Genomic DNA, 25,332 nt, shown 5'->3' with positions numbered 1-25,332 from the left:
GCCCCCGCAGGTGAGCCGCCCTCGTCTTCCCGTTGGTTGAGCGCCTGCCTTCCGAGGCTGCGACGAGGCTCGAGCGGGCCCGCCTCTCCGCGGCGCCGGCCCGTTGTTATGACGACACGGCCGTAAAGGCGCCATCTTGGTGGTTGCGGCGCCTTGCGACATGGAAGCCGCGATGGCAACGGGCGCTGGGCCGGCGGGGCTTACGGCAGCTGGGCTACGGGGACGCGAGGGCGCTGCTGAGGCGGCGGCGGGCGGCCTCCCTCAGTCTCCCCCCGCCGCCGCCTTCCTCAGTCTCCCAACGCCTTTCGAGGAAGAAGGTACTGCCGTCCGGAGGAGGGCGGGGGGGGGGCCCCGCCCCGTTTCAGGGCCTTCCGGGAGAAGCGGCGCCTCATTTTCGCCGCGGGTACGAGACTGCCTTCGGAGGGCCGAAAGACGCCGTCGAGGCGACTCCCGTCCACGTCACGAGTCCGGGCGGGGCCGGAACGAAGCCCAGCTCACTCCGTCTCTATCCTGAACCTTCTGGGCGGCGAATGTCGGTCTGCCGAGATGGGAGAGTTGCTGGGCGCTCTCTGCGGCGACCTACCTCGCAGGGGTATTTTGTGGACGGAAGGAGGGAGGGGCAAGCATGGGCCCCTCCCTGGGAATAGGGGGCGACGGCTCTTCTCTGGGGTGGGGTAGCCGCGAGAGGAGAGTTTCCAGGGAAGGTAGGGACCCCCAGGTGCAGGTGCCAGGAAGGTACCAATAACAGTTGGAAGGGATCTTGGAGGTCATCTAGTCCAACCCCCTGCTCTGGCAGGAGAGCTACCCTGTTTCCCTGAAAGTAAGATCTCCCCGGATAATAAGCCCAATCGCTTTTGTGTTATGTTTGTTATGTTTATTGCATTTGTATGCCGCTCCCGAGAGACTCGGCTTTTGAGCTTATGTGCTAAAATAACACAGCAGCAGCCATGAGACGACCACGCTCACTGCCTCCTGCACCTGAAAAATAATAAGACCTCCCTGAAAATAAGGGCAAGTGCTTATTTCGGGGGTCAAAAGAAAATAAGACCATGTCCATGTCTTATTTTGGGGAAAACACAGTATACTGTTTCTGTTTTGTGGAGACTGAATCCCAGCCTGGCAGTAGCTGTGCCTGTGCCAGGTTTTCTGATGGTTTAGGCAGGATCTTGATCACTGTTCTTGCCCTAGTGTTAAAAAGATGCTCTTTTAGGGGTACTAACTCCATGTTTTGCTTTGGAATGACTGGCAATTGTTTAAACTGCTTCTACTGTTTTATTATCTCAAGCCTGCAAATACTAATGTTGGCGGGAGTACAGTTGCTGTGGTTGGTTATTTGGGAATCTCCTTTTTACGCCGTCTTAAAAAAGTGTGACAGGGTCCTTGCTTTCTTGCCTTCTAGATGAAGATGACAGGCACAAATGTGGTCGCTGCCAATCCGAGTTCACTTCTTTGGAAGAATTTGTGCAGCACAAGTTGCAGAAGCTTTGCCAGAGACCTCAGGATGCAACTGCAGCAGCAACCCCGGCAAGTTTCTCAAGGCAGCATCTTAGCTCTGCTTGCCAGACATTTGATCTCGCTAAGGACTAGGGGAGGGGTGGTGGTGGCAAGCTGGATAAATTGGAGCTTTTTGTAGGTTCAGTTGGGTCATGGTTGCAAAATGCATCACCTCATCTGTAGAAGGAATATTAGCATAAGGCATTATGGGAGATGCTGTTTTAGAACTTCCAAGTTTGTAAATTCCATTAAAAAATATTTTGGAACATCCCTACTACAAGAGGTATTCTCATATTAAAGCTCCATTTGTTCCATCAGGTGATTTCGTCAGTTGAAGCACCTATAACTGTAGCTCATATAGTTGTTGAAGCAGCTCCAATAACAGAAGAAATCGGCAATGTACCTGAAATTGTAGGTAGGTCCACCAGCTTAAAGTTATTTTAGGCAATCAGTAAGCCTAGTGCAAGAGTTTAAGGGGGAGGAGTATAACGGAGTAAGAGAGTGCTTTTCATGCAGAAGATCCCAGCTTTAGTTCCTGGCATCTCCAAGTATTAGGAAGGAATCCTCTTGAAATGGTGCTGCTGTCAGTGCTATCGGTAATGGATTAAAAGATAAATGGTATGGTACAATTTGTGTGACTTGGTACTTTTCCATTATTTTGAATAAATGTAGCCATCAAAGGTCAGGGCCTCTGAAGGTTACATAAAAACATGCTCTTCGCACAAAGTGCAGTGAAAAAAAATGTCATGCTATGAATTATTAAGATAAGTACTGTCTTAAAGTTCTATAAATCTATGTTGATCTAAGGTTATTGGGAACTGGAGAAAACCAATGAGAGAGAAAACAAAATGATTATTTTTCCCTTGAAGAAAAATAAAGATAAATAAAGCTTTTTAATTTAGAAAAGGCGTGACAGAACATTCTTAGACCGGTGTATGACTAAAGTGGAATGAATGGGTAGGAATTACCCAGGTCCTTTCCTCCTGCTAAAATTTGAGCATTGAAGTGCAAGTGGTTTTTGTCTAGAAATCTCGAATAGACAAAATACTTTTGAGACTACAGAATAATGTCTGATTGCTGGATGAGATGAAATGTATTGGTAGATTTACAGAAAGTTATTTGTTGAACATTGCATGGAAATGCTTTCTTTACTGGCAGAGCCCTTCCTGTTCTGCCAAGGCCTACAGAGCGACTTGCTTCAGTCTGAATCTAATGCCAGAAACCACTCCATCATGGGTGTGTGTCCAATATGGCCACCCAAAAAGTACCAATATTAGATTATGGAACATGATCTTCTCTAAAGAATCTAACTGGGTTTGGGCCTCTTTGCAGGTAGTGGGCAAATCAAGGAGGTGGTTGTAGGTGAAGATCATGCCTTTGAAAGCCCCAACGGCAACAGCGATGAAGATGGTGGAATTACTCAGAATAATCCAGGAGGCCCAGGGGAAGGTGCTTCTCTGGAACTTATCAAAGTTAAACTGCTGGTTAATAAGGAAGGTCGCTACGTCTGTGAATTGTGCCACAAGACATTTAAGACGGTATGTTAGCAATGCTGATGATACTATTGGATAAATGATAAATAAGATGATGCTATTGAGACACAACAGTTCTGGCCTCTGAGTAAGGAAGCGTTATAGTTTGAAGTGTCACATGCTTAAAACTAGCCCCGTGCCTGGCAGCACCACAAACTTTTGTATCCTTTGGTTCCAGGCCAGCATTCTCAAGGCTCACATGATCACTCACAGCAGCAGGAAGGACTACGAGTGTAAGTTATGCGGGACATCATTCAGGACCAAGGGCTCGCTGATCCGACACCATCGCCGTCACACAGGTGAAGAGCAGACTTGGTCGACTGTATGTAGTGACTCCGTTATTAAGCAATTTTCAAAAGTAGGATGAAGAAGAGCACAGGGGAAGACATTGGGGGTTAAATGGTGTTTGGAGATTTGCATAAAAGGATTCCAGGATTAATTCCTAATGCTTAAGCATTACCTTGTTCTCCATGCTTCCTGCTGTTAAAAAGCTATATATAGACCTCACAGCCAATCTCTCCTTTTCTGAAAGGTTGGCAGCAGAAACTTCACCTCGAGACAGTGGAGCCACGCTCTTCTACAAAGTAACTTTCCTTTGGTTTCTCTAGATGAGCGTCCTTACAAGTGCAAGAAATGTGGGAAAAGCTTCCGGGAATCAGGAGCCTTGACTCGACATTTGAAATCCTTGACGCCATGCACTGAGAAAATCCGCTTCAATATGAATAAAGAAATAGTTGTTAGCAAAGAGGATGTAGCCTCAGGTCAGTGAAAAAAACTCAGGGCCTCCCCTGCTCGTATCCATATGGCTTGCAGGGTGTGTCTGCCTTGCCTTTGGGGGAACGAAATAGAATTGATACAATTTGGCATGAGGGGAGGATGGGCACAGAAGATTTATGCAATAATAGTTTACATGAATCTTTTATGCCATAATTCAGAGGATTGTCACTAAATGAGGAAACATTAATTCACAAAAGGAAAACTGCCTGATTAGTATAATGCCTGATAGAAAAGGCATGTTATGGTATTCAGAATGAAAGGAGGAGCTAGGGAATTACGACTTGGACATCTACCAGGGTGTCAAACTGCGAGGTGCTTAAATCTGGCCCATGAAGCCACCCTGAAAATAGCAAAGGACCAACCTGTGGTGCCTTGGCCCTGCCCAGGCTGACTGGGCACTGATCTACAACTTGGTGGCAACCTTTTTCGCTGGCAGAGGGTGCAGGAGGGTGTTGCAGTGGAAAACAGCTTGGGAGGGGTACATTTGGCCCTCCCAAGCTCCATTTTCGTTGGCAGAGTGCTAACAAACTTGCTTGCCCTCCATTGCCTAGGACAGTGGACAGCCTGCGCCTCCGTCCAGGGGTCCTCTGCATGGCCTGAGACGGATGGCGAGGCTCCTCTGGAGGACAAGGGTTTGGCGCTCTTCCTGGTTTCACCTTCCTCCACTGGAGACAGTGGATCCCCCCCCCAGCCCCACCTGGGCCCCCTGAGGCACCCCCGACACAAGTGACATCGACCTGGCCATGCCCACCTCGGCTACGTCCCCCAAGGTGAAACACAACCCTGATGCAGCCCTCAAATGGAATGGAATTTGACACCCCTGATCTACTCAAATGAAGTGAATCCTGGCTATTGGTGGGAAGAGACAACACAGGGTAGGTCACAGATGAAATGGATCCATTTGGGTTGAGCATGTATTCGGAAATAAATCTTCTGGGTCTTGCCTACCGAGAGCCATCAGTCTCTGTGCCAGAAATGGACTTGGAGGCTCTGTTTTCTGCCAGTTTCCACAATGGGATGCTGAAAGAACTGGCCGTGCTAATCATGCCATTTATGGAAGCGGGCTTTAGGTTCAGGAAGCATGTTGCCAGGGCTTCAGATGAAGAGATCCTTCTGGATTAGTGAGGCAATAAATAGCACACACAAAAAAAGCTGAAGGATTTTGATTGGTGCTGGTGACAGAACAGAAATAAGCCCTGGATCATGCAGAGCATATTCAGCAAGGATGGATCTTTATGCATCTAGCCACTAGTGAATTGTGTACTGGGCTATTTATGTTAATGTGCTGTGTGAACCCAGAAAGTTTGATTTCTGCATGTTGTGCAAGTATAGAACATCTAGGAGCCAAGGTGGCGCAGTGGTTAGGGTGCAGTACTGCAGGCCACTTCAGCTGACTGTTATCTGCAGTTCAGCGGTTCTAATCTCACCGGCACAAGGTTGACTCAGCCTTCCATCCTTCCGAGGTGGGTGAAATGAGGACCCAGACTGTGGGGGCAATATGCTAACTCTGTAAAAAGCTTAGAGAGGGCTGAAAGCCCTATGAAGCGGTATATAAGTCTAACTGCTATTGCTATCTACTAATTCAGTATCCAGTTATTCAAATTGGTGCACAGACAGGTTAGTCATACAACAAGGAATCATGAAGAGACACGGCCCAAAATTAACCCTCGTCAGCCTAGCACACTGTACCATACACCAAATCTTCCATGCTCAGCCAGTGTAAGGCCCAGTCTTTCCGCCTTATTCAAGAAAGTAAAGACTCTTGAAACTTAGCATTTCAAAAGGAACCTTTTATTGAAAGGGGGTAATAGTAAGGCAGTTGCAAAACAGGCTCTCAGGTCCTTCAGGCCATACAAGTAAGAATAAGGAAATTAAGAGACCCCTCCCAACTATCTGGTGCAGGTGTGAAGATGTTATTGTACCGGCTGCTCTGAGAAAGAGATAAGAGAGCTTTCTCAGGGCCATTTTCTGGCTCTGTTGTCCACGTGCCTGCCCCCCCCCCCTCTATCCCCCTACATTCCCTGAGGTGAGATATAAGCGGGCAGTGCTGGTGTCCGGCAACAGGTTATAAATCAGGTGATAGATTATGCAAGAATGCAATGCAAGACAGAAGATACATAGAAAATAGCATGTTTATGTAGCCAGTTATAATTCCTCCCCCCTTCCTCTGAAGAATGGCAGATATCTGGATCTGACAGCCAGGCTTTGTGCAGGGTCCCGGCTCCTGGGGACGGGGGGGATCTCTTGGGTTTACCTTGACATAGTTCAGGTAGAGTCCTGCACTGTGGTCAGGATTCTGCCATGAACTTGTGATGAGGCCTTAGACAAGCATTAACCTCTGGTCCACCAGAGAACAGCACTGGTGTCCCATAAAGTCCATGGGAAAGCATCCTCTGAAGGCTCAGGGGTAGCCTTGTCTGCCTCTGGCAGGGCAGTAGCCCAAGTTATCCAGAGTCCCTTGAGTCCAGCCACTGGTGGCTCTCTTAAGTGTATGCTGCTTTTCTTGAAGGGGCCAGCAACTCCAGCAGTGAAGCCATCCCCTCTCTGGCAGCTCCCTCTGTGGAGACCTCCCCTGTAATCCACCTGGTGACGGATGCAAAAGGGAACGTCCTCCATGAAGTCCATGTCCAGATGCAGGAGCTCCCCGTCTCGGAAACCAAGGCATTAGGACAAGAGGTTAGTGCAATCTGTGTTTGAATTATCTTGTAACCCCAGGAGAAGGGATGGGTCCTGCCCTGGCCAGTAAGCCAGAAAGGCCATAATAATGACTCACTGCTCAAGGTTCCTCTTGGGAAGAATCTGCAGTGCATTTCAAACGTAAGACAAACAAAACTCCCAGCGCTCCAGACGTAAGTTAGGAAGGGGGAGAACCTTTCGAAAAGTTCCTGAAGTCAAAATTATGAGAAGTGTTGATTGGAAAGAACGGCTTTGGGCAACTTGTGGGATTCTAGGTTAAAGGAAAAAGCTTTTTCTTCCTGGTTAGCTGCTGGCTGTCACCTCACACTTGTGCTTTGCTACCATTTGGTGCTAATGACTGCCATGAATTCTAGTGGGACTGAATGGAAAGGGGGAGGGTTGGAGAGAAACAAAACATTCACTGCATCTCTCTGAGATGCTGCTCCAAAGTCAACCAGCTGGGAAGAGAACGCAGCTGCATGCCAACCCACACGTGGAGCTATGGTTCTAAAAAGATTGAATTTGCTTGGACATGGGGGGGGGGCAGCACCAGGAGGCACGTAAGGGAGGGAAAGTTAAACTTGGGGTTTTTTGCATACGAATTTCAGATCTGGCTTTGCATTATGGCATTTCACTTGACCTCTAGTAAACAATACCTTTCTCAGCAAATGGAGTTAAGGATGGTTCTTCCTTAGAGGTTCAAGCTGACCTTAGCAGTCCTTGTTGCTGTACCCTTATTTTCTTCAGTCGTCCAATCTTGAGGAGCTATCCCCTGAGCAGGAGGATAATGAGAACTTGCTACGAGAAGCCATGAGGAATTCTGGAATTGTGATCGAGCGAGTTTCCATAGAGGAGAACGCCAAATCCGATGAAAACGGCATTGCTGGAGCTGCTGAAGATTTAAAGAACAAAGAGGTGGAAACATCTGACAAATTGTGTGAGGAGCAGTATGTGGAAATTGAGCACATAGAAGCTGTAAGTTCATCCTTATTACTTGAAGTGCAGCCTGCTTGGCTTGCTGCCAAACGTGTCTTCCATCATCTGTGCTGTGTTGTGGTACAGCTGCGTATAAGAACAGGACTCTTTAAGTTTGCTTTAACTGTCTCTTGCAATCTCCGCACAATGTTGATTCAAGACTTCTCTCGGTCAAATGCGCAAGTAATTTATGCTGGGCTCCCTTTTGTTTCATAGCCAGATCCTGAAGCGACCCATGAATGTAAGCGACACGCATGCCCTTATTGCAGTGAAACCTTCAGGGAGCAGAGTAATCTCGACCTCCATATCAGTGGACATCTAGGTAAAATGGCATCCTTCTAGGCCTCCTCCTCCTCCTCCTCCGGGGTCCTGCAGGCGAAGTCCTTCCTTGGGTTCCCTAAAGACAGCATCCTTTTTTCTGTAAAAGCTGAAGTTGATGTTAAGACACTTTTAGGCCAGGGGTGTCAAACGCGATTTCAGCCCCGGATCCAGCCCCTGGGCGTTGAGTTTGACACCCCTGCTTTAGGCAGTACAGGCAATCGTCGACTCACCCCCGTTCGTTTAGTGACTGTTCAGAGTTGTATTGGCACTGAAAAATCTGACTTGTGGCCGGTTTTCACACTTGCGACCATTGCCGTACCCCCATGTTCATGGGATCAAAATTTGGATTGCTTGGCAACTGACTCATGTTTATGATGGTTGCAGTCCCCGAGTCATATGACCACCCCTTGTAACAAGCAAAGTTAAAGCCAGATTCACTTGACAATCATGTGAAAACTTAACAACTGCAGTGATTCCCTTAACACCTGGGGTAAACCTCGCTTAACACCTGTCTCAGAGTCTGAAATTTGGGGGTTGTTTCTGGTTGTAAGTTGAGGACTACCTGTATTGCAGTTCCAGTACTGATGTTTACATCGTTTCACAGTTTTGTATCGTTTCATAGTTTTCATAGGGCAGCGTTCCTGATGGATGGTCCTGAGATTCTCTTTAAATGCCTCCAGAGAAGGGAATCTGCAGACCAGCTCATCTGGTAAACTTCCATGATGTCCAACTGAGATCTATTTTCTTATCCTGTCTTCTGAAACAGCTGAACAATTCAGCTCTAGTTTCTTCCTGTCAGCTCTTCACATATTTGAAGACAGTTATGAGCCCCTGCAGTTTGTTTGCTCGAGGCTAACTATACGCAGTGCTTCCGGTCACTCCCCCCCCCCCCCAAATGGGTTTTTTTTCTCTTTGGCCTCTTTACCATCTTTGCTTGCTGTCTTCTAGATACGCTTTTTTATTAATTTCCTTCCTAAAATGTGGAACTCAAAACTGGGTATACAGATAGTCCTTGACTTAGAACCAGGTGCTCGGTAAACAAAGTTACAACATTCCCCAAATTCAAAATTCCATCAGCTGGTGGGGGGCAGGTGTGCTCTGTGGTCATATGACTGCATTTTGGGTGGTTGGCAGCTCATCTGCATTCACACACTTATATGACCAAAATTTATGATGTTTTTTGCTGGAAATTGGCATTATACTCCTTGCAAATAGATTTGCTTAACCAACACTGCAAAGGTCAAAATTGGGTGTTGTCACATGGAGACTTGTTTAATGACTGGCATGACTTATGACTGTAATTACACACTCAATGATGGATATAAGTCAAGGACTTCCTGTGCTGTATTCTAAATGGGGGTCTAACCAATGCAGAATAAAGAGGAATAAGTTCTTTTGATCATGATGCTGTCTTTCTGTTGATTCAGCCAATCATACTCTCTTTGTTTGTGGCTATATCACTTCGTAAGTTCATGTTTAGCTTATGATCCACCAAGATCCTAGAGCTTTTTTCTTTTTGGTGTCCTTGAAGTCCTTGAAGCTTCCTATCAAGTTTCGGGACTTTGTTTGTTCCTGTTGAAATCCCTATTTATGGCTTTTGCCCTTTGTGTACTAAATTGTCCAGATGAGTTCTAAGATCCCTGCTTTAGTATCCAGATATCTGTCATCCAGATGCAGTTTTGCTAGCTTCTATTGGTTCAAAAAAAAATTAAATCTAGTTGCTGCACAGCCAGGTACCGTGTTTATGTTTGAGCTAAATATGTAGTTCTCTGCTTGGGCTAAGCAGTGATACTTGAGAGACCGCCTTCTGCCGATTACCTCCCTCCGACCGATTAGATCGCACAGACTGGGCCTCCTCCGAATTCCATCCGCCAGTCAATGCCGACTGGCGACTACACGGAGGAGAGCCTTTTCTGTTGCAGCTCCGACCCTGTGGAACGACCTCCCCGTCGAGATACGCACCCTCACCACCGTCCAGACCTTCCGCACAGCCCTTAAGACCTGGCTATCCCAACAGGCCTGGGGATAGGTTTATAAATTCACCCCGCCCGAGTGTTGAGTGTTGAATGCAAGTTGTGTTTTTATCATTTTATTTTGTTCACATATTGTTTGTTTTTGCATTTCACCCCCTTCCCTATGATTGTAAGCCGCCCTGAGTCCCCTCAGGGAAAAGGGCGGCCTATAAATCCTAATAAAATGAAAAATGAAATGAAATGAAAATGATTCATCGCTGGGCAGCAATATTTGTGCAGTATTCTCAAGATTAATCCAGACCTTAAAATTAGATGTGGAGGAATTCCTTCTTGCCCTGCCCTGCTTCCTTCCACAGGGCTATTGCTGTCACTTGCCTTACAAGACCGAAGTGTTTCTTTCCTCGTCTTTAGCATTTAACCTACATGGCCCTTAATTGGCTGTTCCACATGTTTAGAGCAATCAGCCACCATCAGATAACTGTTTCTTTGTCTTGTCCCAAAGGTATCTGGACTTCCTTTGTTTTTCCTTGACAATCTTTCGCTTCTCATCCAAGAAGCTTCTTCAGTTCTGACTGAATGGTGGAGAATGGAAGGAATTGTAGTCCTTGCAGCCATCAGGTCATTAGCATTCTTTCTGATGGCCTCAACGACTCTCAGAAACACTCCTAATAACCAGATGACTGCAAGGAATATAAATCATTCCATTCTTCACCATTCAATCAGAACTGAAGAAGCTTCTTGGATGAAAAGTGAAACATCTTCAAAAAAATCCAGTTGCCTTTTGCAAAAGCACCTTTGGGACAACCAAGACCTGGATGACTGAGAATCTCTATAGACACTCCTGTTTCTTGGTTTGTGGGGTAGTGCAGTCATGTGTGCTTGGCCAGGCCCTTGTGGGCATGCCCATAGAAACTCATCTTTAAAGTGGATAACAGTCCTGCAATTTTGTATCTATTTTATTTGTGTACTATCTCCTTTCATTTCTTCCCTCCCAGACTACAAATCTTTTACATGTGATGAGTGTGGCAAAGAATTCACCAAAGGTTACTTGCTGAAAAAGCATCAGGAAGTGCATGTGAACGAACGGCGGTTCCGTTGTGGGGAGTGTGGCAAGCTGTACAAGACTATTGCACATGTGAAGGGGCACAGGCGAGTGCATTCTGACGAGCGTCCGTATCCTTGCCCCAAATGTGGGAAGAGGTACAAGACCAAGGTAGGAGCTTAGTACCTGTGGAGATTCCTGCTTTCTAAGACTTTGTGGGCTTGGGCCTTAACTGTTGCTGAACCTGTTAACCTTAGATATTAGTCTGTCTTAGTATTGATATCATAGCCCTGATCAATTGATTTCTATCAGAAAACAGAAGGCAGAAATCTCATGAAAATTGTGACTTTTTGACTGTACTCCTGTAGTCTGACCCACGCCTGTCCCCACTCAATAAAGTAAATTATGGCCATTTCATGATGCTTTGGGTTTTCTAGATATATCTATCTACTCTTATATCCATCCATCCATCAAAACCCAAATGGTGCTTGGCAATAACTTTTTTAGCAAAATTATTTGCACTTGCTCCTGAAAGATAGGAAGTTTCTGTCCTAAAACTGAATTGCATTTTTATTTTGTAGGGATTTGGGAGGGAGTATATCAATTTGGAAAACCATCAAAAAATCAATTTCTGAAAACCATCAGTTCTGGAATTTCAGGCTGATTCCCCTGGTCCTCTTTCCCACAGAATGCACAGCAGGTTCATTTCCGAACGCACCTGGACGAAAAGCCGTTTGTCTGCCAGTTCTGCAACCAAGGCTTTCGGGAAAAGGGTTCTTTGGTGCGCCACATCCGTCACCACACGGGAGAGAAGCCATTCAAATGTTACAAGTGCGGCCGTGGATTTGCAGAGCACGGCACCCTCAATCGGCACCTGAGGACCAAAGGTGAGACGAAGGATAGTTTGTCCCCAAGACAGGTGTGTGCTCCTACCTGTCTCTTGGCTTCCAGCAGAGTAGCTGGGTTCATTGCACTTCCCCTTCAGTCCCCCTGATCTCTTTCAAGTGCTACAGAGCTGCTGCTATGAAGCATTTGAAGCTTTATTAGTTCCAGGGGAAAGTAAATTGGCTTTTAAGATATGGAAAAATCTAGAGCCGTAACACTTAGGTTAATGCGCAATGAAACATTTAGGATGAGAAAAAGGTTAGTTTGCATATATATAGCAATGCCCTAAATGTCATATGCCTTGGTACACATAGTCCTCGACTTACAAGCGTCCATTTAATGGCCGTTTGAAGTTGCAAAAGCACTGAAAAAAGTGATCTATTTCAGGTTAATGACTGCTGCAGCCTCCCCATGGTCATGTGAACAGAATATGGGTACTTAACAATTGGCAGGTGTTGGGGCCAGGAATCGCCATTTCTAATCTGCCCAGCTGGCTTCAAACAACAGGAGAAGCCAGGCTCACTTAAAAACCGCATGATTCCCTTCACTGCAGTGGTTGCTTAACAACTGTGGCAGAAAAGGTCGTAAAACAGGACACAACTCGCTTAAATGTCTTGCTTATTTTTGGAAATTTTGGACGTTGTGATTGTAAATCAAGGACTATATTGAATGACTTAAAGGTCCTGATAAAATAATAATAATAACAACAACAACAACTCCGCCGTTGCCGGTCCCAAGCCTGGATGAGAAAGGAGGAGGATTGGGGTCAGGTTGGCAACTGGCCCCATTAAAAAACCCCGCCAACCCATACAATATGGTGAAAGAAATGAATAAAAATTTTATACCGCATCGGTCGTCGCGTAGGTTAACAAGGGCCGCGATGGATGTTGGGGTCTCTGGACATCCGTCAACAAGTGGGCTACAAGTGAACCAGCCAACAAAACGACAAAAATATAGTGCAGATGAAAACCGTGCCATAATGGCCTGTTACTACAACTCCGAGCCAGAAAAAAGAGGTTATTTAAAGCGAATGTATGAATTATGGAAAGAACAATATCCAGATTCAAATGTTAGTGAACAACGACTAGCAGATCAAAGGCGATTTATTATACGGAATAAAGTGTTTAGTGAAGTTGAACTAGAGGAAATTCAGGCAAATTGCAAAACCAAAAAAACAATATCACAAGCGGAAATAACTGATATTCAAGACACAACTAAAGACATTATAGTAGAACTCCCAGAAGAAGCTCTCGGGGAGGAAATAACACCGCCACCACTAGAACCAGTTATCACTGAACCAACTGATGAACTAACTCAAAAATAAAAAGAATTGAAGGATAAGATCATGGAGCACTTTCTGCTTAATGAGGAAAGGCAACGTTTACCATCACTAAAAACTGTGCCTAAGAAAATTTTGGCCCCTATCATGAAAATGGTTAATGCAGTGTTTTCAACAATTGAATCGGGATCCATCTTGGAAACAAACCAGTTAATGTACAGCGCAGCTGTAATAGTTACTAATGAACTAGGCATTAAAATCAAAGTACCTAGTCACACAACAGAAAAAGCATCAAAGCCAAAGTGGAAAATCCGATTAGAACAAAAAGTCAAAAAATTAAGGGCAGATGCTAGCAACTTAAAGAACATGCATGAGCAACGGCTTAAAAACAACAAAACCATAGATCGGCTAATCAGAAGATATAGATTGGATACAAGAAACTTCAATGAAGCTGTAGAGATTGTAAAACAGTGGATAACAGCAACAGCTAGAAAAATTGAAAGATATGAGGCACGAATCATCCAATATAAACAAAATCAGCAATTTCAATCAGACCAACGGCGTTTTTATCAAAGTCTTAATGTGAATGGTGACACCAAAAGTGAAAACCAGAAAAGCAGGCCACAGTTGAATTCTGGAAAGCATTGTGGGAAAATGCAAAGGACTACAATAAGGAAGCAAAGTGGATACATGACTTTGAGAAAAGCATTGGCAACAAACAAATGCAAGTATTAGAAATAACAACTGAGATGGTCAAAAATCGAGTAAAAATGGTAAAGAATTGGACATCACCTGGAGAGGACCAATTACATGGTTTCTGGCTCAAATATCTGACCAGTTTACATGCAATATTGGCCAGGCAACTGAATGAAATTTTACAAAAGGGCCAAATTGATGAATGGTTGACAACCGGAAAAACATACTTGATTCAGAAAGATGCAACTAAAGGAACAACACCTGAAAACGACAGACCATTAACATGCTTGCCAACAACCTTCAAATTACTCACAGGCATTATTTCAGATAACATGATGGATTATTTGGAAACACAACATCTTGCCAGTAGAGCAAAAAGGCAACAAAAGAAGGAGCAGAGGCACAAAAGATCAGCTCCTAATTGATAAAATGATATTAGAAAATTGTAAGAACAGAAAAACGAACTTGAATATGGTCTGGATTGATTACAAAAAGGCATTTGACTCACTGCCACATAGTTGGATCATAAAATGCTTAGAAACAACTGGCATTAGCAAAAATATTACATCCTTTACTGAAAATGCGATGAAACAATGGAGAACTGAGTTGGCAGTAGGGAATGAGATCTACGGAATGGTTAATATCAAGCGAGGAATTTTCCAGGGTGATTCACTTTCACCTCTTCTCTTCATCATCGCAATGATCCCACTATCAGTAATCTTTAAAAAAATGAAATTAGGCTACCAAACAGCCAAAGAAGCTGAAAAAATTTCGCATTTACTATATATGGATGATACTCTATGGAAAGTCAGAAATAGAAATCCAATCATTGACAAATACAGTCCGAGTATTCAGCACCGATATTTCAATGCAGTTTGGCATGGAAAAATGCACCACTGTATCCATAAAAAGAGGCAAAATCACTGCATGTGAGGGAATTGAAATGGCCAATGGCCACAACTAATTAAATGCAACGAAAATGAAGCCTACAAATACTTAGGCATTCTGCAGTTGGATAACATCAAGCATGGAGAAGTAAAAACTATTGTCAGGCGAGAGTACACCAACAGAGTTAGGGAAATTTTGAAAATCTAAATTGAATGGTGGAAATACAATCAAGGCCATAAATACCTGGGCAATACCAGTTATAAGATACACAGCTGGCATAGTTAACTGGACACAAGCTGATTTGGACCTTTTGGACCGAAAAACCAGGAAACTAATGACAGTGCACTACAGTTTACATCCACGTGGTGATACTGATAGACTACCTCCCCGAAAATCAGGTGGCAGAGGATTATTACAAGTGAAGCAAACAGTTGAAGAAGAAAAACAGTTAAAAATTTACAAAATCACCATCAGTCAAATGCAAAAAGCCGCACTGCTTGGATCTGCACGCATATTACGAAAATACGTTACAACGTCCTAGGCCCCTGGGTGGGGCCCGACTAGTAACCAATGCCAAATCCGGCGAAATAACTGGCCGCTGTGATACAATTGAATAATAATAATAAATGATTACCGTGACAGACCAGCAATAGACAAAATTATCACTGTTTACAAGTGTTAAAAGATATTACTATTACTAATCATAATAATAAGTAATAATGTCCATAATGATAAAATACATGGTATCAAACAGTATGGCTCTTACCAGTGGTTACATGATAGGGGAGAGGGTAAGTATGTGTGTAAATATAGATTCTCTAAAAATTGTTAGAGATATCTAGAAGAAATTGATGCAGTAAACATCTTGTCAGCTCCTCTCCATTAATTAATTAGGAAAGAAAGACCACGAGACTCCATGTGTGGAAATCAAGTGTACTTTTACTAATTAAGAATGATTAAAGGCAAAGCGTAGCGAAGTCTGAATAATTAGGCGCGAAAGCGATTGATATATAGAATAGCCCATTCCCCACCCCTTGGCATCATGGTCCCAGTCCAATCATAAGTCTTCCAAATGTCAGGTGTGAGATAACTTCAGAAGGCATCACGAAGATGGAATGTCGGTGCCGTTAGTCCTGGCGGGAAACACCCACGCATGCGTAGTCCGACCAGTCGGTGAACTCCAGAACCTTCTCCAGCACAATGAGTAACCCCTCCCAAATACCATGCCCTCCCTCCCCGTTTCATGGCAGCTGAAGCAACAGCAAAGCAGAAGCTGACATCCGGCCGTCCCCCGGAAAAAGGCGATCAGGCCTGGAAAATGAGAAAGCACAAACAAGCAGACAAACAACAAAAAACAGAACAGAGAGGGGGGTGGTGGTGGTGGAAAAGAAAATTAAGGTTTGTCAGGATAAGCAGCATAAAACTTCTGAAGTAGACATGGGACTTGTCAACCCATTCCGTATGAGAGGGGGGAAAATGTTTCCAAGCCACTAAGTATTGAACGCGATTACGACGCCTGCAGGAGTCCAGTATTTCACGAACTTCAAAGTGTCATTCACCATCAATTAACAAGGGAGCAGGTGGAGGATCATCAGGCGGACGTAAAGTTGAAACACGAACAGGCTTAATGAGGTTAACGTGGAACACGGGATGAACACGGTTGAGATGCTTAGGCAGCTGCAAACGAACGGAGACAGGATTGATGATCTTGATGATGGGGAAAGGACCAACATACTAAAGTCCCAATTTTTTGGATTTTTGTGTGGTCTGAAGGAACTTTGTGGACAAATAGACCAGGTCACCCTCCCTGTACTGATAAGGTTTCGTACGCTTCTTATCCGCTTGTTTCTTATGAGCGTGATGTGCAGCATCCAAAGTAGCAAGAGTTAAAGGCCAAACATGGCTCAGACGCTCACTCCAGTCAGCAACGGAAGAAACTTGCGGAGGGTCACGAGGCAACTCAGGAATAGGAACAAAGTTCTGACCAAAAACAACCCGGAAAGGAGTAAAACCAGTGCTGGTATGAACAGAATTGTTGTAGGCCACCTCAGCGTGCGGTAGCAAGTCAACCCAATCATCCTGCTGATAATTGATGAAACAACGTAAATATTGTTCCAAAACAGAATTGGTCCTCTCACAGGCCCCATTGGTCTGAGGATGGTGGGCGGAGCTAAGGCCCTGGGCGGAGCCAATGCGCTTAAGAAATTCCTTCCAGAAAGTTGAGGTGAATTGGACACCTCTATCAGAAATAATGCGATCAGGCACTCCATGCAAACGGTAAACGTGGGAAATGAAGAGTTTAGCGAGAGCCTTAGCAGAAGGAATTTTGAGGCAAGGTATAAAATGAACTTGTTTCGAAAATAAATCCGTAACGACCCAAATGACTGTGTGCCCTTGGCTCTCGGGAAACTCGACAATGAAGTCCATCGAAATTTCCTTCCAAGGGGCAACAGGCCGTGCCACAGACTGGAGCAGCCCTTGTGGTTTTCCAGGTGGCCTTTTAGCGACAGCACAAACCGGGCAACTGGCAACATACAGTTCAATGTCTTTTTTCAAAGAGGGCCACCAGAATTGTCTCTTCACTAGATGTAAAGTCTTGACGAAACCAAAGTGACCCGCCAATTTGGAATCGTGAGCTCGTTGGAGGACGACGAGACGAAGAGAGGCGGGGACATAAAGCTTGGCTCCGATCCACGGTAAATCGTCCCTCATCGTGCACTCATCCAGATGCTTCTGGAACCAGTCATCCTGGGGAAGGGCGCGTTTGAGGTCAGAGAGAAAATCTTGAGGCACCTCCACTTTCGAGCGTGCTTGCTGGCGAGTGACCACCGGAGCCGCCAGGCTGGAAGTGGGAACAACAGGCTGAACAATGCTCAGTTTAGAGCAGTTGTATTGAGGGAGTCTGGACAAAGCGTCTGCCATGAAATTTTTCCCTCCAGGGATGTACTTGAGTGTGAAATTGAAACGGTTGAAATGTTGGGCCCACCGCATCTGTTTAGGGGATAGACGGCGCGGGGTCCTCAAAGCCTCCAAATTCTTGTGGTTAGTCCACACCTCAAAAGGGTGTGTAGCGCCCTCCAGAAAATGGCTCCATGTGGTTAGGGCCCATCGCACTGCAAACGCCTCCTTCTCCCAAACGGCCCAATGTCTTTCAGTGTCCGTGAGCTTGCGGGAGGTGTAAGCGCAAGGTTGTAAGTTACCTTGGTCGTTGGCTTGCAGCAAGACGGCCCCAACGGCGATGTCACTGGCATCAGCTTGGACGACGAAAGGTTTGTCCATGTCGGGATGCTTCAGGACCGGTTCCGCAGCAAAAAGGCATTTCAGTTTTTCGAAAGCAGCTTGGCATTCCATGGTCCAATCCAGTGGCTTGCTAGGCTTAGGTTTAGGCCCACCTTTGGACTTCAGCAAATTTGTGATAGGAAGCGCAATTTTGGCAAAAGAAGGAATGAACTGACGGTAGAAGTTAGCAAAACCCAAAAATTTTTGCAAGTGTCTGCGAGTACGGGGCGCTTCCCACTCAGTGACCGCCTTCACTTTTCCAGGGTCCATCTCAATGCCGGTGGGAGAGATGCGATACCCTAGGTAGTCAATCTTAGCCTGGTGAAATTCACACTTGGACAATTTGGCATAAAGTTCAGCGGCCCTGAGTTTTTTCAAAACAGTGCGCACTAGAGCGACGTGTTCGTCATATGTGTGAGTATAGATAAGGATATCGTCTAAATATACGATAACGCCTTTGTAAAGGTGGTCATGCAAGATCTCATTAAGTAATTGCATGAAAACTGCAGGTGCCCCCTGCAGGCCAAAAGGCATCACTCGGAACTGGAAGCAACCAAGAGGGCAGTTGAATGCAGTTTTCCATTCATCTCCTTCCTTTATACGAACCCTATAGTATGCTTCCCTGAGGTCCAGTTTAGTGAAAATGCGGCCCTTTCCCAATTGGGCCAACATGTCCTTCATCAATGGCAGCGGGTAGAGATTTTGGGCCGAGATCCCATTAAAATTTTTAAAATTAACACACAGTCTCAGGGAGCCATCTTTCTTTTCACGGAACAACACAGGAGCAGCGACTTTAGGGCGTGCAGGCTCAATGAACCCCCGTTTCAAATTTTTATCGATGAATTTTCTCATCTCTTCCATCTCCCTAGGTGACATGGAATATATTTGGGGCTTTGGGAGCTTCACCCCGGGTAAAATGTCAATTGAGCAATCAGTGGGCCTGTGGGGCGGAAGTTTATCTGAAGATTTCTCACTAAAAACTCCTCTCAGGTCCCAATACACTTTTGGAATTTTTTCCTCTCCTTCAATCCTCTCCTGCCCTCTGGCGGCCAAATCGGAACTGCAGCTAACAGGTTCTGAAGAAACGCCCTCCCCTTCCGGAGGTGTTTTTGTGCGAATGCGTAACCAACCTTCCCTCCAATTTATGCGAGGGTTCCATTTTCGAAGCCAAGGGAGGCCCAAAATGAGTGGCCTGTCCATCCCAGGAGCCACAATAAGAGATTAGTTCGGTGTGGGAGCCCATTTTCATCTCCAGGGGTTCAGTGGGCCTCCCTTGGGCCCACTGAACCCCTGGGCGCCCCCCACCCTGCTATGGACCCATCTATCTGGCAAAAAACAATAGGGGTTTTCAAAGTCCTCAATTTGAGGCCCAGTTTCTCCACCATAGCAGGATTGATCATTGAGCGGGAACAGCCTGAGTCAAGGAGGGCGGGAAGGCTTTCTGACCCCCCATTGGGCGGAACTCTCAACTCTATTGGGATTAGCATTTGAACTCACCCAGCGAGGCGAGGCGTTGTCATTGGAGTCATCAGAGGAGCTGGTGGAGACGTCAGCTTCTCCCTCTAGGGCCTGGCTGAATTGCGGGGGGGCGGGGGGGTGGAATCCACAGCGAACGCGGCTTCCCTTTTCTTCTTGTCTGGGGCCTTGCTGGGTCTCCCCTCTCACTTGGCAGGGGTTGGGGCGGTCGTGGGTAGCTTAGCGCGGCATTCTGGCTCGCGATGGCCTCCCTTCCCACAACGAAAGCAGGTAAACGGTTTGGCTTTTCCCAAGGGGCCTCCCCTCCCTTCGCTTCTCACTTCGAAAGGGGTTTTGCGGTGTATGGGGGAAGATCTCGCTGCTTTCTCCCTTTGCTTCTCCCTCTCCTCCTTTGCACATCGGAGTCTAATTAAATCCAGTTCAATGTCAGCTGCATTTTCAAACCAAATTGTGAGGCGTTTGGGAAGGTGGCGATTAACACATTGTTGATAAATATCTTCATCCTAGCCCAAAGCAAATTTATCCAAAAGGGCTTCCTCACTCCATCCTCTCATATAATTACAAAGGTGTTGAAACTCCTGAATGTACTGGGTCACCGGCCTGTCTCCCTGCGTGAGGGTCATAAATTTCAGTTTGCCCCGTTTCTCAGTTAGGGGGTCATCAAATTGTCTCTTGAACGCTTCCATAAACGCATTAAAATTCCTCAGGAGGGGGGAATTGATTTGGTGTAACCCTAACCACCAGTCAGCGGCCTCATCTTCCAAAGCAAGCAAAATCATGCGCACTCTCATGGCATCTGATTCAAAATCAGGCCCATAAATTTCCATGTAGTTATAAACTTGCATGATGAAAACCCCCAGCTTCTTAGGATTTCCATCATACTTTACAGTTAAGGGGGGGACTTTAGCCATTCTGCGTCTTCTGGGGGGTGGGGCCCCTGGCCTGGCAGCACCCCTGGCTGGGGGGGGGTGAAGCTGCCCATGGGTTTTCTTGCTCCCACCCCCTCTCGGCCTCTTCTCCCTCCCCAAATCTTTGCCCAGAGTACCTCTGTTCCGAGTAATCAGGTTGACCTCTTTCCTGGGGTCTTCGTTCGGCCCCCGCTTCAAACGGCGTTTGCTTCCTTCTGGTAACGGCCGCATCCCAGTTCGCAGTATCTTCTCTTTGTCCCACCGACAAGGACCAATGGGGGGGGGCTCGCAGGGCTCGTTATTTCCAGCTGAGCCAACTCCTCGGGTAATAATAAATCAGTGGGTTCTTTTTCCATTTCTCCATCTCTGGCTTGCGAAGACATTTTCTCTGTTTCGTCTTCTTGTAGTTTTCACCCCCCACGGAAGGTTGTATTCTCCTGGTAGGGTGTTGATAAGACTTCGCTAACTGTCAGCTCCTCTCCATTAATTAATTAGGAAAGAAAGACCACGAGACTCCATGTGTGGAAATCAAGTGTACTTTTACTAATTAAGAATGATTAAAGGCAAAGCGTAGCGAAGTCTGAATAATTAGGCGCGAAAGCGATTGATATATAGAATAGCCCATTCCCCACCCCTTGGCATCATAGTCCCAGTCCAATCATAAGTCTTCCAAATGTCAGGTGTGAGATAACTTCAAAAGACATCACGAAGATGGAATGTCGGTGCCGTTAGTCCTGGCGGGAAACACCCACGCATGCGTAGTCCGACCAGTCGGTGAACTCCAGAACCTTCCTCCAGCACAATGAGTAACCCCTCCCAAATACCATGCCCTCCCTCCCCGTTTCATGGCAGCTGAAGCGACAGCAAAGCAGAAGCTGACACATCTTTAATCCTGCATTCGGATTTTCTTGTGGTCGTTGCAGCTGCAGAGAATTTTGCTACTGCAAGCGTAGTAGCCAGGTTTCAGTCCCGGAGGAGATAGTCTACATAAAAATTGTCTGCCCTCCCTGGTAATCTCTCTAATAAGGGAAGAATGTGCATTGACCTAAAAACTCTGTGTAACTCACAGTGCAATAAAACGTGTATGGTATCTTCGACTTCTCCTTTACCACATGACTTAAGGGTCCAGTTATTTAGGTAAGCAGCTCTTCTGCATCTTGACATCGAACTTCTTAATGGGAAAATTCTTCCTGCTGTTCTTTTAATTGCTGCTGAGCTGTATTTTCCCTCACCTTCCTCAGGTGGCTGCCTGCTTGCCTTGAAAGAAGCTGAAGAAGCAGTGGTGTCAGAGGATGGCCAGTCGGCTGACCGTTTGGCTGCAACGGTCATTTCGGAAGACCCCCCAACAGTCCTGGTGGAGTTTTCCTCAGTGGTGGCTGAGACACAGGAATACATAATCGAGGTAAGCACATCTCCCCAGGGAAGGCAGAGCCCTTTGAAAGCAATTACTGTATTTTTCGGACTATAAGATGCACCTGATTATAAGACGCAGCTAGATTTATAGGTGGAAAACGGGGGGGGGGGTGTTGGCCTCTGTGCATTTTGTTTTTGCCCTCCCCACCTCCAGAAGCACTCTGCAGTGCTTCACATATCTAGATTTTTACCAAAAATGAGTCCGTTTTTGGCCTGCAGAGCGTTTCTGGGGGCCAGCGAGGGTGAAAATGCAACGCACGGAGGGCTCCTGAGCCCAAAAACGAGCCTGTTTTTGACAAAAATGGGACATGTGGAGCACAACAGAGTGCTTCTGGGGGCCAGGGAGGGCAAAAATGGGAGATGCAGAGGGTTTGGGATGCCAAAAACAGGCCCGTATTTGGCCTATAAGATGCACTGAAATTTTCACCCACTTTTAGGGAGGGGGGAGTGCATCTTATACTCTGAAAAATACAGCAATATCCCAGCACTTGGAACCTAATGTGGGCCAAGAACTATGGTGACACTTCTGGATAAAACCAGGAAGTGCATAAGGGATGTGAGCTGTGGCTGCCGAGGTGTCCTGAGGTTTGCTTTGAATGGCTAAATTGTTGCTGTGTGTTCTTTCTTAAAGACAGCTGGTGAAGACCTGGAAACCAGTGAAGCTGCTGAGATCATCGAAGGAACCAGGCACGAGGTGGGTTGCTCTAAGGAGGCTTTCTAATGATCGCAGCAAATCTTTCCCCCAAGTGCTAAATCCCCAAGTAATGGGATCTGCGTAGGCAAGCACAGCATGTCATGGATTTGGAGGTGAATGGTTGTTCCTGAAGTGGCTAATATCATCACCCGTCCCCTCCCTGCCCTCCAATCCTATCTCACACAATGCAGACACACAACAAAGTTTCAGGATTGAAATTTCTGATCCCCAGATTGGATATCCTTCATTTGTCCTGGCTCTCAGAAATGGAATTGCATCTCATTTGCTGCATTTCTGATTTTGTGGGAGCATCTGGGAGAATGAATAACATTAGAGACTAGGAAATTATTTTTGCTCAGAGATCTCTGGTTTTTTCTTCAGTGTGAGGAAAACCTATTAAACCCGATTGTCTCTAATTCAGAATTGCCCTGACAGAAATAACTAATCCTTTGTTGATGAGCTACATTTCACTTGAATGTGGTGCTAGGACTGAGGTATGGGGCCACTTTCCACTTTTGGGGTTGAACGAGGGGCTTTTGATTGAGCAGTGCTGATACGCTGGGAACCAGAAATGCACTGCAAGGAGTTCAGCCTTAGAGCCGTAGGTTGTGCGTGGACCAGTTTTCCTCCACAGTGAGGATATTAAACTGCACTAAGTAGCAAGATGCAGCCCTGCTCCGAAGCCCTGGATCCTGATGCATCGGATAAGCAAAGACAAATGTACCTTGCAGATAACTAACAATCTGGATTGGTCTCTCCACACGTCATCCTTAGTGAAGCATGCAAACCAGCGTCTGCATTTCCTGTGTTGGATGAGGAGAGCGAATCTTCCTCCTGTCCTGGCCACTTTTTACAGAGGCATGATTAAGAGCGTTTTAACAAGCTGCATCACTGTTTGGTTTGATGGCAGCAGTGCCTCAGATAGAAAGTCCCTACAGAGAATGGTGAGGAGAAGATTATGGGAAGCTCGCTTCCTGTTATTCAGGATACTGCTTATAAGCACTGTGGAGGCTTAGAGCTCAAAGCAGTTATGGACCTCACACACCCACTTTAGGGTCTTTTTCTGTTGCTCCCCTCTGGGAGGAGTATTTCTCGTAGGACTTCCAGATTCTGTAAGAGCTTTGTTTCCTATGTGCCATACATCTGGTAAACTGACAAGACGTACATGTATACATTTGAACTACACTGTTGTTTCTGTGTCATATAATATATGCATAATTTTCTATTATTTCAGTCATGTTCATGTAGTGTATATTGGAGGTGGTGACCCTTTGAGAGCGGTATGCAATGAAATTTCATCTTAATACATGCCAATTAATGTACAATGAAGTTATTCTCTTATTTCCCCCCCCCTCCCTGTGCAGGTGGACAGTCATATAATGAAGGTGGTTCAGCAGATAGTAAACCAAGCCAATTCTGGCCATCAGATAATTGTCCAGAATGTCACGGTGGCAGACGATTCAACCATGACAGCAGAGGGCCTGGACCCCGACACGATTGCCATAGCAACTCCAGAGAGCCTGACGGAGCAGGTTGCCATGACCCTGGCTTCAGCAATTGAGGAAGGGGCTGTGCTGACCACAGAGGGTGGCGGGGAGGTGGAGGAAGCCACCGTGACCATGGTGGCCTCCGAAGACATTGAAATAATGGAGCACACGGGGGAGTTTGTGATCACAGCCCACGAGGAAGAAGATGACCTAGAAGTCCAGACTGTGATTGTCTAGGGTGCCAGGGGGATGCAAGAGTGGCATCCTGGCTGCACCCGGGTCCCAGATAATGTCAAGTCGCCCTCAGAGCCGGTTCGTGTGCTGCTTGTCACGACGTGTTCACTGACCTCTTGGCCACCTGCTCTGGTCAGGGAGCGTGCCTGAACCTTTGGACGTTGGCAGCCTGTTGAAGCCAGGCAATTGTTGAGTAAAGCACTTTAAAAGAAAAAAAATATTGTGTGCAGGGATCCTTAATGATGTGGCAGTGAGAGGTTCCAGATGTGGGAGGAAACTCGGCTTACCTTTCATAGGAATGTGGGTTTTATCATTTTAGGAAACCCAGTGGCTTTTATTTGCATTGCCAGAATATTCAGAAAGGCCACACTGTACATTTTTTGCAACCATGTAGGTTTTAATTATCTATTGATTTAACTTGTAAATATTTTTTTAAACAAACAATTTTTTACATTGCTGTATTCTGATGTAATTAAAGGAGAGTACTGATGGCTTCAAATCTGTCCGTGGTTATTTCTCTCCCAGGAATGTCAGTGTAATTCAACAGGAAAAAAATTGTGCAAGAGGGCAGCTTAGAGGCCTCAAACAGTAATTTAGCCTCATTATTTAAGGATAGGAGGAACCCAACTATAGAATTGACCTCTTAGAGCAGAGGTCCCCAAACTTGGCAACTTTAAGATTGTGGACTTCCAACTTCCAGAATTCTGGGAGTTGAAGTCTACAAGTCTTAAAAGTTGCCAAGTTTGGAGACCTCTATCTTAGAGCTTTCAAATACCCACATCGTGCAGTTCAGGGCTTTGCATAGTTCCAGATACCTGCAGAACTGGCTCTGGAGTGGGAATTTGAAGCAGGAAATGGGATTCATCTTACATCACCAAAAATATGTAATAATAATTATAACAATAAGAGACAAGCACCTACCACATAACACTCCAAGACTTCACAATTGTCCATAAAAAGACAAGTCTGGATAGTGGACATGGCAGTATTTGAAGACAACGGACTAGAGAAAAAACTGGAGAAAACCATAAAATACAAACACAAATAAAGTAGAGCAGCCTGTGGTAAAGGAGAACAAAGATAGTCTCAATAGTAATTGGCATCTTGGGTGCAATCCCAAAATCTCTGGAGCAACACTTGGAACATGATTGACAAAAGTCCCAGCAGTCAATTGCAAAAGGCAGCTTAACTCAAAAAGTTAAATCCTGCAATGAGACCTTTTAAGACGCATCTGCTTTTCCCAGTGCTTGCGAAGTACTGAATAGGTGGATAAAAACATCAAATCGTATCTTATCTAACTGCG

The 25,332-nt window shown here is 45.7% G+C and overlaps 1 protein-coding gene across 1 annotated transcript; it reads left to right on the top strand.

Annotated features, from left to right (window-relative positions):
* The first annotated feature begins 160 nt into the window (after positions 1–160).
* E4F1 (E4F transcription factor 1) lies at positions 161–24,528 on the top strand. The gene is made up of 14 exons (XM_087729021.1): positions 161–317; positions 1,400–1,524; positions 1,813–1,909; positions 2,827–3,032; positions 3,205–3,325; positions 3,635–3,787; positions 6,313–6,479; positions 7,227–7,454; positions 7,671–7,776; positions 10,744–10,961; positions 11,479–11,677; positions 21,443–21,603; positions 22,246–22,308; positions 23,673–24,528. The coding sequence occupies exons 1-14, from the start codon at positions 161–163 to the stop codon at positions 24,030–24,032; spliced, it is 2,361 nt and encodes a 786-aa protein (XP_087585147.1). The 3' UTR covers positions 24,033–24,528.
* Positions 24,529–25,332: the final 804 nt, after the last annotated feature.

The sequence above is a fragment of the Thamnophis sirtalis genome, unplaced genomic scaffold (assembly GCF_051295495.1).
Source record: "Thamnophis sirtalis isolate CommonGarterSnake01/CBP01778 unplaced genomic scaffold, rThaSir2_p1.2 scaffold_14, whole genome shotgun sequence".
NCBI lineage: Eukaryota > Metazoa > Chordata > Lepidosauria > Squamata > Natricidae > Thamnophis > Thamnophis sirtalis.
Note: the sequence above shows the minus strand (reverse complement) of the source record. Positions and strands in the feature narration are given on the sequence as shown.

Bases quoted from the DNA above. Each gene is read 5' to 3' on its own strand.
- E4F1 (XM_087729021.1), top strand. From the start codon at position 161: ATGGAAGCCGCGATGGCAACGGGCGCTGGGCCGGCGGGGCTTACGGCA. The intron at 3,326-3,634 runs GTGAAGAGCAGA...TGGTTTCTCTAG, and splicing joins ACACCATCGCCGTCACACAG to ATGAGCGTCCTTACAAGTGC. The intron at 11,678-21,442 runs GTGAGACGAAGG...CACCTTCCTCAG, and splicing joins TCGGCACCTGAGGACCAAAG to GTGGCTGCCTGCTTGCCTTG.